A 14,558-nucleotide genomic window follows, 5' to 3' on the forward strand; every position below is an offset into this window, starting at 1 on the left:
TGCGAAGAATAATTTTTTTTGTATTGGTCACTGTAATTAATTTTAAACTGTACACCTTTTGCCTCCTCTAACTCTCGTCACACACAAATCTTGATATTTTTTGTATTGGAAAATATTCTTATAACGATCTGAAAAATCTTAATTAATTAATATGAAATCCTGAAATTGTTGACTATGTGAAGAAATAATGTTAGGAAAGAATGGCTATTAATTTAGTTGGCAATCAATTACGTCAACTAAAAAACAACGAGAATGTGTCAATTCACTCATTACAATGAACTGAATATTAATAATATCGACGAATGAAGAAATTAATATTTTATTAAATAAATTAATTTTATATAGTTAATTATTAAATAAACGTTCCCAGTCCATAAGACTGTCAAAATTCCCTTGAATATTAAATAATTAATTATCTCAATAATCACCGGTTTTTTATATTCTAAGAACTGAAAATTATTTTTATGACACTGAAAACTTTAAATAATAAATATGAAATCCTGAAATTCTTGACGACTAGTTCACGATTTCAATGGAACTGTCATTGATGATGAATAATTTTAAGAAAAAATGTCGAAGTACTTTTTTAATTGCAATTAATTTTGTCAACTAAAAAAAAATCCTTGAATTTGACGAACGACAAATAAACATTTTCAAAGAAACTCCCCTCGTCATTTCCAATTCACTGTTCAATGTCTTAGTCTCTTATCAAATAACCGAAGTTCCCTGTCTACAAATTCCAAAATTCCCTAAGAGTCTAGTGTCCTTAAACATTAAATAATCAATCGTCTCAACAATTCCTAATCAACAGCGGAAGCCACTTTCATTGAAGACAAAACTCAAACCTCTTCATTCCTACGTCTTAATCTTCTTCGACTTTGGCTCCATCTCCAGAATAATTTGAGTCAGCAGTCCTGCATGCTGTTTCTCCAGTATTTGGTACCCAGGGGACTTGACAACATCCCTCAAGTTCCTCGTAATGAACTCAATGGCAGAACTCTTCAGCTGTGCTGCTCTGAACAAGTCCGCTTTCACCAGAATATCAGCGCAATTCTCGGTGGTGAGCGACTCGAAGAGAACGGGCTCACACATGGCTTTGAGGCTGTCGAGCCCGAACCTCTCAGCCATCTCTAACAATCGACCTGTTCATAGACATTTTATTTAGCCATTTTGGATTGTTAATTGATTCTGCAGTGAAAAACATGTCAATAGAATCAGCCAAAAAGTAATAGAAAGTTTAATCGAAATTCAATAGAATTTTCTAACCAATTCGATAAGTTTTTCTATTAAATTTGTTCATGTCCTGCAGGACAAGCGTAAAGAACTCTTTGTATAATTTAATTTTGCCCTTAGGGATTTGATCTCAGGTCATCAATAAAGAGGCAATAAATGGAACAGTTGCATAGCCATTTTGGATTGTTAATTGATTCTGCAGTGAAAAACATGTCAATAGAATCAGCCAAAAAGTAATAGAAAGTTTAATCGAAATTCAATAGAATCTTCTAACCAATTCGATGAGTTTTTCTATTAAATTTGTTCATGTCCTGCAGGACATGCGTGAAAAACTCTTTGTATAATTTAATTTTGCCCTTAGGGATTTGATCTCAGGTCATTAATAAAGAGGCAATCAATGGAACAGTTGCATAGCCATTTTGGATTGTTAATTGATTCTGCAGTGAAAAACATGTCAATAGAATCAGCCAAAAAGTAATAGAAAGTTTAATCGAAATTCAATAGAATTTTCTAACCAATTCGATAAGTTTTTCTATTAAATTTGTTGATGTCCTGCAGGACATGCGTAAAAAACTCTTTGTATAATTTAATTTTGCCCTTAGGGATTTGATCTCAGGTCATTAATAAAGAGGCAATCAATGGAACAGTTGCATTGCCATTTTGGATTGTTAATTGATTCTGCAGTGAAAAACATGTCGATAGAATCAGCCAAAAACTAATAGAAAGTTTAATCGAAATTCAATAGAATCTTCTAACCAATTCGATAAGTTTTTCTATTAAATTTGTTCATGTCCTGCAGGACATGCGTAAAAAACTCTTTGTATAATTTAATTTTGCCCTTAGGGATATGATCTCAAGTCATCAATAAAGAGGCAATAAATAAATAAATGGAACACTTGCATGAAAAAATCGAATCCTATTGCCTTGTCCTATAGAATATTTTCTATTAAACATTTCAATACAATCGGATCAAATTTTCTACTAACATTTTTCGTGCGTCCCCACTCACCTGCCATCTCCTTGAGCTTGGGCACAATATCCGTATAAAGATAAGTCATCATGGCCTTGAAGACCTCGGGCTCGATATCATTGATAGGAACCACCCCCTCGTAGTACTTGAACATAGTCTCAAAGACGAGGCTGCGAGCAGCCAAGACGGCTCTGTGAGCGTGGATCTTCTCCCCAGACAAGTCGAAGGTGATGTCACTGAACTTGGCCTCCTCCATCAGCAGGACTCCCATGTCAGTCCCCAGACGCCTCTCCACCTCATTGAACTTGGGTTTATCGTAAATGGACGAGCCCTCAGACTCGACGACTGTGAACTGACACAGGAGAGTCAGAGTGTCGTCAGGCAGACACTTCTCGGGATGTTCTGTCAGCCAGTTCTTGTGGAACAGTCGAGTGGGCCCAAAGGGGCGACCAGAGACGTACTTGTGGACCCAAGTGGTCGAGTACTGCTTCTCCTGGTGAACAGTGAGCACTGAAACCTCCGACTTCATGTGGACCTCACGGCCATCGTCCGATTTTAGGCACATCCTGAGGGACGTGAAATTCGGCTCCTCTGGTCGTGTCCCTTTTGGGTAGAACCTCAGGTACCACTTCTCGTCTGTCTTCGGATCCAGGGAGAATACCGAGGACTTTATGCACTGGCCTGGGAGCTCTGGACGACCGCTGAAGTCCTTGATCTTCCATTCGTAGTGGTATGTGAATACCTCGGTGCGGGTGCGCTGGGTCAGAACGATTTTCGACTCTGTGCTCGACATTTCTGGGGTTTTATACTGCTGAAGATTCTTAGGGGGGTTTTGATTGTCGAGGGACTGGGGACTCGGGGTTTACTGATGAGTTTGGGGGATTGTTGGCGTGGAGTCGTGCTCTGCGAGTTCAGGGATTCTGCTGGGATGGAGGGCTTTCCGATTTTTACTCCGGGGGTAAAGGATTGTGGGGATTTCTTCATTATCGACTCTTTTTTTTGAAACGAATAAATTCATTCATCAAAATAAAAAATCGAGTAAAAAACTGGAGAAATTCAGGCTGAGGAATTTCTATAGAAAATATTTTGATAGATCAAATTGGATGGGAATACCGAATTCTATTATCTTTTTCATAAAAAAATGAATGAAAATTTTATTGAACATTCCGTTGACAAAAACGCGACTTTTCCCAGTACAATCTGTGAAAAACTAATAGTTTTCCAGAAAAAATCTACAAAAATCTAGTTTGCTACGAAATTAGCTAGATTGTTCTACAAAATGGTCTCCCTGTCATCTCCCTGTTCACGGATCGGTTCACCCCTTCCGGGAGGTGGTCAACAGCCCATCACTTGGCCGATAAAGCCCCAAGGATCCCCTCATTGCCGACCTCTCTCATTTCAAACCTCTTATCACAAAGAGGGACGCGCCGCAAGTCACAATCTTATCCTCGCAGTAATCAAATCCACAAACAGTCATCGTCCCAGTCACCCATAAATAAAACCATGACAAATCCCCCACAAAAACAAAGTTTTGCATAGAAAAATCAAACTCTCTTATCTTCTTGATAAAAAAAGTCTATTGAACATTTTTGTTTTGACAAAAACGCGCATAAAAACAGCGACTTTTCCTAGTAAAACCTGCGAAAAACTAATAGTTTTCCAAAAAAAATCTACAACAATCCAGTTTGCTACGAAATTAGCTAGATTGTTCTACAAAATGGTCTCCCTGTCATCTCCCTGTTCACCCCTTCCGGGAGATGGTTCACAGCCCACAACTTGGCAGATAAAACCCCAAGCATCTCCTCATTGCCGACCTCTCTCATTTCAAACCTCTTATCACAAAAGAGTTGGGACTACGCGTCATGAGTCACAATCTGATCCCCGCAGCGATCAACATCAAATCCGCAGTCATCGTTCCCAGTGTCCCAGTCACCCATAAATAAACCCCCCAAAACCCCAAACAACTGACTTATAATTAAACCTCCAATCGCCAGTGGTCCTCGCCCCCCGATTCCCCAAACTGGTCCCCTGACCTTAAAAAAATGTAAAATTCCTAACCTTCATCAGCGCAAGGAAGCCCAACCCCATCCCCAGAATAATCGGCTCCCCCCAAATCCCTTAAAAAACCATGGACAAAATAAGAGGCTGGACCTCAGATTTCGACTTCGAGTCAATGAAGAAGACGATCGACATGGACTCCCTGCCGCACCTGACCGACGAGGATCGTTTCAAGACAGTGATGAACAGCATGAGAATCCACAAGGGCTTCCGAAGCTGGATGTCGCGCCTGCAGAGCCCCAGGTCCACGAAGAACGCCAAGCAGTCGAAATTCTACCGAGAGAAAGCGAACGACCTCTACCTGAGCAATCCCCAGGGCTCAGTGAGGGTCATCCTCGAGGGGTTCACAGTCAGCCTGGCGTACGCCCCCCAGAGCTCCCCGGAGATGGCCCTGGCCTACGCAAATCGTTCAGCAATCCTCCTGAAGGTGCACCACTACGAGGACGCCCTCCTGGACATAGGGAGAGCCTTCAAGTCAGGGTATCCTGACCGTTTGAAGTCGAAACTCTTCGCCCGAAGGGCTTTGTGCCTCAAGGCCCTGCGTCCCGAGGACTCCTCCGAGGTCGATCGAGCCCTGGAGAACGCCAGGAAGTGGCTGAGAAGGATGGACAAGAGGCATCCTCATCGCAGAATGATCGAGGACATCCTGAGCAATCCTAGGTAGGGATGTAACGGACAATGCTGACCGGTCAATTTACCGTAATTTTACACGTCACTGACCGAAGGTCAATTACGGCCCAGAGATCAGAAAAAATGTTATTTTTGGTAATATTGGCGCCGGGAATAGCTATTCTTTCTTTACGAACGTAATCGGAATTTATTTATGGTTATTGAAAAATTGTGACCCTTAATCTGACCCTCATGACCCTGATTTTGAACCTCGTGACCCTTAATCTGACCTTCATGACCCTGATTCTGACCCTCATGACCCTGATTCTGAACCTCGTGGCCCTTATTCTGACCCTGATGACCCTGATTCTGAACCTCGTGGCTCTTAATCTGACCTTCATGACCCTGATTCTGAACCTCGTGACCCTTATTCGGACCCTCATGATCCTGATTCTGAACCTTGTGACTCATTATTTGGACCCTCAGGACGCTGATTCTGAACCTCGTGAGGCTTATTCTGACCCTCACGACTTTGATTCTGAACCTCGTGACCCTTATTCGGACCTTCATGACCCTTAACCTGACCCCTGACTCCTAATCTGTCCCTTGCGACCCTTATTCTGACCCTCACGACCCTGATTCTGAACCTCGCGACCCTTATTCTGACCTCTGTGACTCCTAATCGGACCCTTGCGACCCTTATTCTGACCCTCACGACTCTGATTCTGAACCTTGTGGGACCCTCGGGACGCTTATTCTGACCCTCACGACCCTGATTCCGAACCTCACGACCCTTATTCTGATCCTCGCGGCCCTCATTCTGAACCTCGTGACCCTTATTCTGACCCTCACGACCCTGATTCTGACCCTCACGGCCCTTATTCTGATCCTCGCGGCCCTCATTCTGAACCTCGTGACCCTTATTCTGACCCCCACAACCCTGATTCTGACCCTCACGACCCTTATTCTGATCCTCGCGGCCCTCATTCTGAACCTCGTGACCCTTATTCAGACCCTCACGAACCTGATTCTGAACCTCGTGATCCTTATCCTGACCCTCACGACCCTGATTCCGAACCTCACGACCCTTATTCTGATCCTCGCGGCCCTCATTCTGAACCTCGTGACCCTTATTCAGACCCTCACGAACCTGATTCTGAACCTCGTGATCCTTATCCTGACCCTCACGACCCTGATTCCGAACCTCACGACCCTTATTCTGATCCTCGCGGCCCTCATTCTGAACCTCGTGACCCTTATTCAGACCCTCACGAACCTGATTCTGAACCTCGTGATCCTTATCCTGACCCTCACGACCCTGATTCCGAACCTCACGACCCTTATTCTGATCCTCGCGGCCCTCATTCTGAACCTCGTGACCCTTATTCAGACCCTCACGAACCTGATTCTGAACCTCGTGATCCTTATCCTGACCCTCACGACCCTGATTCCGAACCTCACGACCCTTATTCTGATCCTCGCGGCCCTCATTCTGAACCTCGTGACCCTTATTCAGACCCTCACGAACCTGATTCTGAACCTCGTGATCCTTATCCTGACCCTCACGACCCTGATTCCGAACCTCACGACCCTTATTCTGATCCTCGCGGCCCTCATTCTGAACCTCGTGACCCTTATTCAGACCCTCACGAACCTGATTCTGAACCTCGTGACCCTTATTCTGACCCTCACGACCCTGATTCCGAACCTCACGACCCTTATTCTGATCCTCGCGGCCCTCATTCTGAACCTCGTGACCCTTATTCTGACCCTCACGACCCTGATTCTGAACCTCGGGACGCTTACTCTGACCCTCACGACCCTGATTCCGAACCTCACGACCCTTATTCTGATCCTCTCGGCCCTCATTCTGAACCTCGTGACCCTTATTCAAACCCTCACGACCCTGATTCTGAACCTCGTGACCCTTATTCCGAACCTCGTGACAAATTACCGTCACTTTGCATCCCTAATCCTAGGAGGATGGAGAACCTCCCGAGACCTCGTGCCAAGTGGAACTCCGAGGTCTTCCTCAGGAACGTCTTCGAGGAGAATCCTGAAATCGTCGGGGCCTCCAGCTCCATTCAGCTCAGGCATTCGGAGTCTGGGGTGCACCTCGAGGCCACGAGGGACATCAAACCTGGGGAGATTATCGCCATTCAGGAGCCCTTTGTGGCGGCTGTGGAGAGGACTAAAGCTTACAGCTACTGCGCTCACTGCTTCTTGGAGGCCCTCTCCGGGGTGCCCTGTTGGAGTTGCGCCAACAGGGTTTACTGCTCGGAGGGGTGCAGGGAGACTGCTTGGAGGGATTATCATGAGGTCGAGTGCGGGTTCATTGAGATGATCCAGGCGAAGGGGATACATTCCGATAATCTGAGGGTCATGATCGTCAGGGCTGTGATCAAGGCCGTGAAGGAGGCGGGGAGCCTTCAGGCGCTCAGGGAGAGGGTCAGGAGGATGGAGAAGGATCCTGGTGGGTATCAGAGGGACTTGAGTATTTTTTTTTTATGGGGAATTGTTGGTTTCGCCAGAGGAATTGGAATTCTACACAGGAATTGCTATTCTATTGGATTTCTATTGAACTTTCTATTAGTTTTTACCTGTTCTATTGAAATGGTCATTAAATAATATCCCTTTTAGAAAAATCCACGAACATATCCATGAATATATTTATAAGTATACTTATAACTATTTATAATTATAACTATAAATAGTTATAGGTGTACTTATAAATATCGATAAATCAAAATTCAAATTTCTCGAAAAATTCGAAGATCTTTTTACAGCTGTAAGTATAGCTAATGAAGTTCCTACTAAAAACGCAAAACTCTTAAAGAAAGGAAAACTAATCGTGGTGATTCGGAATGAGAACAAAATAAAATCGAAAACAATAAATATTGAATTTCATAAGGAATTTATTCAGCAAAATGGGAACAATTATTTAGTTTATTTAATTTGTCTAGCCACCGAAAAGGTGTTTTGACATTTTCTCATAAATCTCAACATTAACAAGATGAATGGAAGATAGAAAAAAATGGTTAAAACAGATTTATTCAGTTTCATTAATTGTTACACGTCAGATTGTTTTCATAACGAGCTAATTAGGAGAAATTATTGAGGGCTACTTCGCGTAGAACATTTGAGGAATGTCTTCTGAAAAAAACCATAAAAAAATGATTGAGTTAATAAGTCAATAAATAATGGAATAACTCAGGCAATTAATGAATGATTAATTAATAATGGACAATTGATAAATAATGGAATAACTCAAGCTGAGAATAAAAAATCATGCAGTCATGTAAAATAATTCAACTGATCCTTTCATTTTACGACAGACTTGTGGAAAAAGGGATTCTCAGGTTCAGTGTTCGATGGCAGAACTCTGGAGACATTCTTCAGCCTCCCGACTCACGCAGCAGCGAGAGATCCTGAATTCCTCCTCATAGCCTCATTCATGTCCGTATTCACAACTTTCGTCCTAGCGACGAAGAGCAAATTCTTCGGGGAGGAGATGAACGTCCAGCGTTTCCTCCAGAACGAGTGGGTGCCCTTTGTGGGGGGTCTCGTGATGAAATTCACTCTGATAATGATGGGAGGTGCACAGGATATTTGCACCTGCATTGACTTCAGGCGTCAGTTCGAGTGTGGCTCGACGTTTGTGCCACTGTACGTTCGCTTCCCTCACAGCTGCTCTCCCAATATCTCGCATCGGAATTTTGGGAGGAAGACTGTTGTTTTTGCACATTATCCGGTTAAAAAGGGGGAGAGGGTAATTGGTCTTTATTTTTTAATTTTTGCTTCCGAATTCAGCAAATTAACTCTTGGCATTCTTTGACTTTGATATGCAGCTGATTGGGTGCTTGGGCTGTCGTTTCGAAACAGCTCTGAAAAAGAATCGTCAGAAGGCGCTCAAGATGATAATAGGAGGCCCCTGCCAGTGCATCGCCTGCAAGGAGGATTGGATTGACTCCGAGAAATCTTCATTTGACGTAAGTATTCACTATTTTTACGCATTCATGAAATATTATAAAGAAAAGGGGGAGATGGCCTTCGCAATTTCGTCAGAAAATATTTTCTCCAGAGAATGTTACAAAAAAGTCTGCAAAAGAAGTCTTTTACCATTTTTTCTCAACGTCACTAATTTCCGAAATGATAAAACACTTGATTCAGACAGAAAATTTTCTGTTCCTTAATTACATCTGAAATTATTCAATTTGCGGCGAAATACCCGGAGATTTTTTTTTTAATTATAAAATTTTCAGTAGAAAGTTAGTTTAACAAATCCTAGAATAACTCTCGATGAATTCAGCTAAACCTCTTCCTTCGGGGATATGTTCAGTATAGAATTAGAAAACAGACAAAACAGTAGATGAATTCAGAATTACATCATATTAATCCGATAAAGTTGTTCATCTCCGATTTTTATTCTTTGCTATTTTTTAAATGTATTCTATCAAAGTGTGAGGATAGAAATTGAATTGATGGGTAATGAAAGATCATTATTTGAAAAAATATATAAATTTTAAAACTTTCTGGAGACATTGAAAAATCGAAATTTTTATTTTTTGCGAATCGATCATCATCCCAACAAAAAGTATCAATACTCTCCTTATTATTTATCCTAAATACCTCTTCGTTTGAAAATGAGAAAAACTGTTCCCACAATTCATATACTCCAATGTGAATAGATTCCAATAAATTTAATTTAATCTAACCGCAAAGAAAAATTGAAAAAAAAAACAATAAAATAAATTAGAATAATATAATATAAAACGATTGACTCGATCAATCAATTAGTTCAATTGAATCACTTGATTTGAGTGAATTTGATCAAATTCGACCGATTGCTTCAGCTAAAATTAAATCTGCAGTGAAGATTAATTTATTTTGAATTCGTCTCCTATATTGATTATTCCGTTATCTCTGCGTTCCTCTCCCAAACAAATAAGGAAATGAAAATCTCATACTTTAGGCAATGCAAGTGCCTCCGCACGTGTGGGCCATCTACGAGGCATTTGACGACAATTCAGACGACTGTTTTGAGTTGATACGCCAGGGCAACTACGCTGTTATATCCAAAACACTTCACGAATTAGCACGGACAATGACTGAAGTATGGAAAATGAGGAAACCCCCTTGCCCTGTGCTCTCCAACCTCTCTGCCTTCATCTACAGGTTTTTCTCACTGCTGGGAAATCATCATCAAGTTTTAGAGTTTTAAGTGGACAATTCAAATAATCCTCTCGTGTCTGTACGATATTTTATTTTCATACTCCCATCATTCGACGATTGACTGTCCTGAGAATGCCTTTTTTTCGTAAGACTTCAGCATCACTCAAAGTTGATTATGAGAACAATTAATGTTATTTGAATAATTCTGAAGAAGTTGTGAGACAGAAATAACGGATTTTCTTAGACTAAACGAAACTATTTTATATTATTCCTTTGATATGATGAAATAAAGAGCTATTTTAAATGAACGATGATGAATGAGCAATTATTTTGGATAAGGTTGAGGACGTGTTTTGCTGGAAATTTCTGCAGCTGCAGAAATATTAAAATTCATTTGTTATTTCTTCCGAGAATCACTCGTCATCGAAATGAAGTTTTCCAAAAATCTTGAAATGGAATTTAGAATAAATGTAATAGCAATTCGTATGAATTTAGTAAATGTGAAAACATTGAATTTATATTGTTATGTCTTCTTTTAGATATAAACACAAATTACTGAGACTTAGTGAACTGGAGAGAAATGTTTCCACTGAACTGTGACTGTTACAACAGTCAAAATAGAGTTGGAATGTATTCATAGAGCATTCAATCTCATTTTTCATCATCTTCTTATCAAATTATATCAAAATAATTCAGTCCAAATAACCCCTCTCATCTAATATTGGAAGGATCTTCGCCATGGTTTCCCGAACCCTTGGATTCTTCAAGAAATCCACTGCCGATTCTCCTTTCCCAACCATGTCGTCTGCGTTCTCCAATTCGTCATCATCCGCTTCCATTCTCGGGTAAAAAAAAAATGTCGCCAGGAGCGCATAGTCTCGACGCTTGAACATGGATTTCTTCAGTTGCTCCAGGGTGGGGGGATTTGTAGAACAGCCCAGTGCTTTCATTGTGCTCGACAAACGAGTCAAGTATTTTTGTAAAAATACATCGTCGTGAGTCATTTTCATAGTGAGCTCTGGGGCCACGTGGAGAAACTGGAGTAGGTCGATGGCAGGAGACGTCCAAATACACATTTGATAGTCGACCTGGAGGACAATGAGTGAATGCGGTCATCAAATATCTCATTATTCAATGAGTCTAGAGCTACGCGGAGAGAAAAGTTGGAGGAAAATGATCTAGAAAATTTTACTAAACGATTTTACCAAATGAAAAGTTATCGTGGAGCGATTAATCGCTATTCGCATTCTATTTTATTATGAAACAATTAAGATAAAAAGAGTTTTTCTCTCAGTGTAGGCTAATTTATCCCTTGCCCTTTTCATTCTAGGACAGTTCATCCTAGGGTTATTTTGAAAAATCCTTATCTTGGAAAAAAAAATCCGGAAAAAAGACCATTGAAAAAAAATCTTGTGATGAAAATTGATATTCTGTTTGCTTATTTTATTCGCATTCTATTCTATTATGAAACAATCAAGATAAAAAGCACCAAAAATTTAAGAAAAATTGAAGAAAATTAAACTTCAACCCTGGGAGAAGATGTGAATTGCTAGAACTCTGTGGTCGATTCAGACGACATACATTAGGGGCAAGAAAGCGGATTACAGCGATATTATTTGTTATTAAGATAGTTAATTACTTGATTTGTCCACGATTACTCGATTTATTTGCTAATTTTTCCCAAAAAATTTCTTTTTTTCTTCGTGTACTTACGAAACAAGCCTCTTCAGGTTCTCCAGTTCCGTCGTCCCTGAACATGATGTTATTGTTCCACATATCGCCGTGATTCAGAACTAGAAGCTCGTCCGCGTCGTTTTGGTACGCCAGCAGAAGCTTCTGCACAATCTCCCTCGATTTCTTCTTGATCTTGTCAGATATCAGGACGAATTTCTCATCTGGCCAGTCACGAACTCCGTCTCCAATGGATTCCACACATTGCGAGACGAATGTCATAACGCCCTCCGATAGCTTCGTTGTGAAGAAGCCGTTCGAAAAGCAAGACACGCAGTCAGCATTCTAATAACAAATTAAATATTAAAAAAAAATTAAAATTTTTTTTAAAAAATTAAAAATTAAATTAAAAATCGAATTTTTTATCGTTTTCGAATTTTTATCGTGCGCAAAGTCCATCTCCTATACCTGTTCATTCAATAAAACCGATGCTGCATGGAAATCCGCGATATTCTCCAAGACCATGAACATCTCCGCCTCATTAAACCCTATTTTACGGTTTTTGTTGCGGAACCCAAGAGTCGCCAAGTCCTCCATAACAATAGTGTCCGGCTTATCCGAAGAGTAGTAAACCCTGGGGCCCAAGCGCTTCCCAACTAGCTCCGCGATCTTCGGTAGAACGTCCTCCAATACGCGTCGCTCGGTATCAAAAATACCCATGCCCCGGATGACCTCCAAAGTCTGCAGTTCAGCATCTGGCTCCTCCTTCATGATTAGGTGTGCCACCCTGTGCACTCTTTTGTGGTGCAGTCCCTCGAGTACGCTGCACGTGTATTTGAGGGTGAATCTTGTCAAGTAACTCAGGTCATTCTCCCCTTTTTTCAACGCCGGGCTTTTCTCCACTAACTGCACATCCTGGATCGTGTCGTCACCCAATCCGCGGTGCAGAATCTTCTGGAAGTAGGCGTCATTCGGGTCGAGGTTGTCCAGAACCATGGAACGCGGCTGTTAACGAAAAAATGGACATTAGAATTCTCATTACTATTGATTGTTTTTTCCAAAACAATCATTTAATCGAAACTTAACGACGTCGATAGAAAATTCTATTGGAATTCTCATTTTCCGCAGCTTTACTGCGCGTTTTCCTGCAGAAAATGTCCAATCGAAAGAATTTTAAACAAAAAATTAGAATTTCATTTCTCTATACAATTTTTTCTATTGCGATATTTTATATAGAAATTCCTCGATATAAATTTTTGTGTTTTTAAAAACAATCATTCAATCTAAACTTAATGAATTCGATAGAAAATTCTATTGGAATTCCCATTTTCCGCAGCTTTACTGCGCGTTTTCCTGCAGAAAATGCCCAATCGAAAGAATTTTAAAGAAAAAACTAGAATTTCACCTTTCTATACAATTTTTTCTGTTACGATATTTTATATAGAAATTCCTCGATATTAATTTTTTGTGTTTTTAAAAATAATCATTCAATCTGAACTTAATGAATTCGATAGAAAATTTTATTGGAATTCCCATGCGCTTTGCTGCGCGTTTTTCTGCAGAAAATCTCCAATCGAAAGAATTTTAAACAAAAAACTAGAATTTCATGTTTCTATACAATTTTTTCTATTACGATATTTTATATAGAAATTCCTGGATATTAATTTTTTGTGTTTTTAAAAACAATCATTCAATCTAAACTTAATGAATTCGATAGAAAATTCTATTGGAATTCCCATTTTCCGCAGCTTCACTGCGCGTTTTCCTGCAGAAAATCTCCAATCGAAAGAATTTTAAACAAAAAACTAGAATTTCATGTTTCTATACAATTTTTTCTATTACGATATTTTATATAGAAATTCCTGGATATTAATTTTTTGTGTTTTTAAAAACAATCATTCAATCTAAACTTAATGAATTCGATAGAAAATTCTATTGGAATTCCCATTTTCCGCAGCTTCACTGCGCGTTTTCCTGCAGAAAATGCCCAATCGAAAGAATTTTAAACAAAAAACTAGAATTCATCTTTCTATACAATTTTTTCTATTGCGATATTTTCTACAGAAATTCCTCGACATGAATTTTTTTTTTATTCTTTTCTCTTTTCTTTTCATTGAAAAAATCAAGCGAAAAAAAAAGAAATTTGGAGCGAGGAATTTCTATAGAAAATATCTTGATAGAATAAGTTAGACATAAGAATCGATTTTTTTACTTAAAGCATTCGAACTGTGGTTTATTCTGTTAAAAAATACAAGTGTTTACAAAATTATTCTTCAAGTTATTAAGAATCAAAATATATTGACTTTTTCTACAGGATATTTTCCATTGGACATTTTTATTGTAATGAAACTGGAAATTTAATAAAATCGGCAAAAGCCTAATCGACAATTAAATAGAAATCCAATACAATTTTCTATACAAAATCGAGTTTTTTAATGAAATTTCTATCAATTATTTTCCAGAAATAGTTGTAATGATTTTACCATTATTTTTGAATGTCACACGCACGTGGAAGATCTCAAGATGACAACTCAGACGATAACATATGCAGTTGAAGTTGATTATCGAGTGAATGTCCGTGATTACTCTGTATTTACTCAAGCCCCACTGAGTATCCGAGACTGACGTATTGGAGGTAACATTAATATTGGATACGGTAGATACCGTTGATGATTCCCAAGTTTTTATTGGTACTCCGACAAAGATAACGACCAACAGAATGTGCATTAACGATCGATGTTAATGAAGTATAATTGAGAATTTATTGTATTGAGAGAAAAATAATGACCTGCGGCGCAGGTTCAATACTAATAATGAAAATCTTAATTACATTTCATTGATGAGG

General features: G+C 39.7%; 3 protein-coding genes across 3 annotated transcripts; 1 reads left to right on the forward strand and 2 right to left on the reverse strand.

The window, feature by feature from the left end:
• Positions 1–31: 31 nt before the first annotated feature.
• Positions 32–3,132, reverse strand: LOC107038972 (speckle-type POZ protein). The gene is made up of 2 exons (XM_015258371.1): positions 2,243–3,132; positions 32–1,142 (listed from the first exon to the last, which is right to left on the reverse strand). The coding sequence occupies exons 1-2, from the start codon at positions 2,994–2,996 to the stop codon at positions 856–858; spliced, it is 1,041 nt and encodes a 346-aa protein (XP_015113857.1). The 5' UTR covers positions 2,997–3,132; the 3' UTR covers positions 32–855.
• Positions 3,133–4,050: 918 nt separating this feature from the next.
• Positions 4,051–10,350, forward strand: LOC107038869 (SET and MYND domain-containing protein 4). Its single transcript, XM_015258181.1, has 5 exons — positions 4,051–4,921; positions 6,850–7,343; positions 8,206–8,639; positions 8,719–8,859; positions 9,843–10,350. Exons 1-5 carry the CDS (start codon positions 4,332–4,334, stop codon positions 10,089–10,091), a joined length of 1,908 nt encoding a protein of 635 aa, XP_015113667.1. The 5' UTR covers positions 4,051–4,331; the 3' UTR covers positions 10,092–10,350.
• A 230-nt stretch (positions 10,351–10,580) lies between these two features.
• Positions 10,581–14,405, reverse strand: LOC107038876. Its single transcript, XM_015258189.1, has 4 exons — positions 14,197–14,405; positions 12,182–12,718; positions 11,756–12,058; positions 10,581–11,130 (listed from the first exon to the last, which is right to left on the reverse strand). The coding sequence occupies exons 1-4, from the start codon at positions 14,197–14,199 to the stop codon at positions 10,735–10,737; spliced, it is 1,239 nt and encodes a 412-aa protein (XP_015113675.1). The 5' UTR covers positions 14,200–14,405; the 3' UTR covers positions 10,581–10,734.
• Between the last annotated feature and the right edge of the window lie 153 nt (positions 14,406–14,558).

The sequence above is a fragment of the Diachasma alloeum genome, unplaced genomic scaffold (assembly GCF_001412515.2).
Source record: "Diachasma alloeum isolate Michigan unplaced genomic scaffold, Dall2.0 Dall_scaffold_00289, whole genome shotgun sequence".
Taxonomy (NCBI): Eukaryota; Metazoa; Arthropoda; class Insecta; order Hymenoptera; family Braconidae; genus Diachasma; species Diachasma alloeum.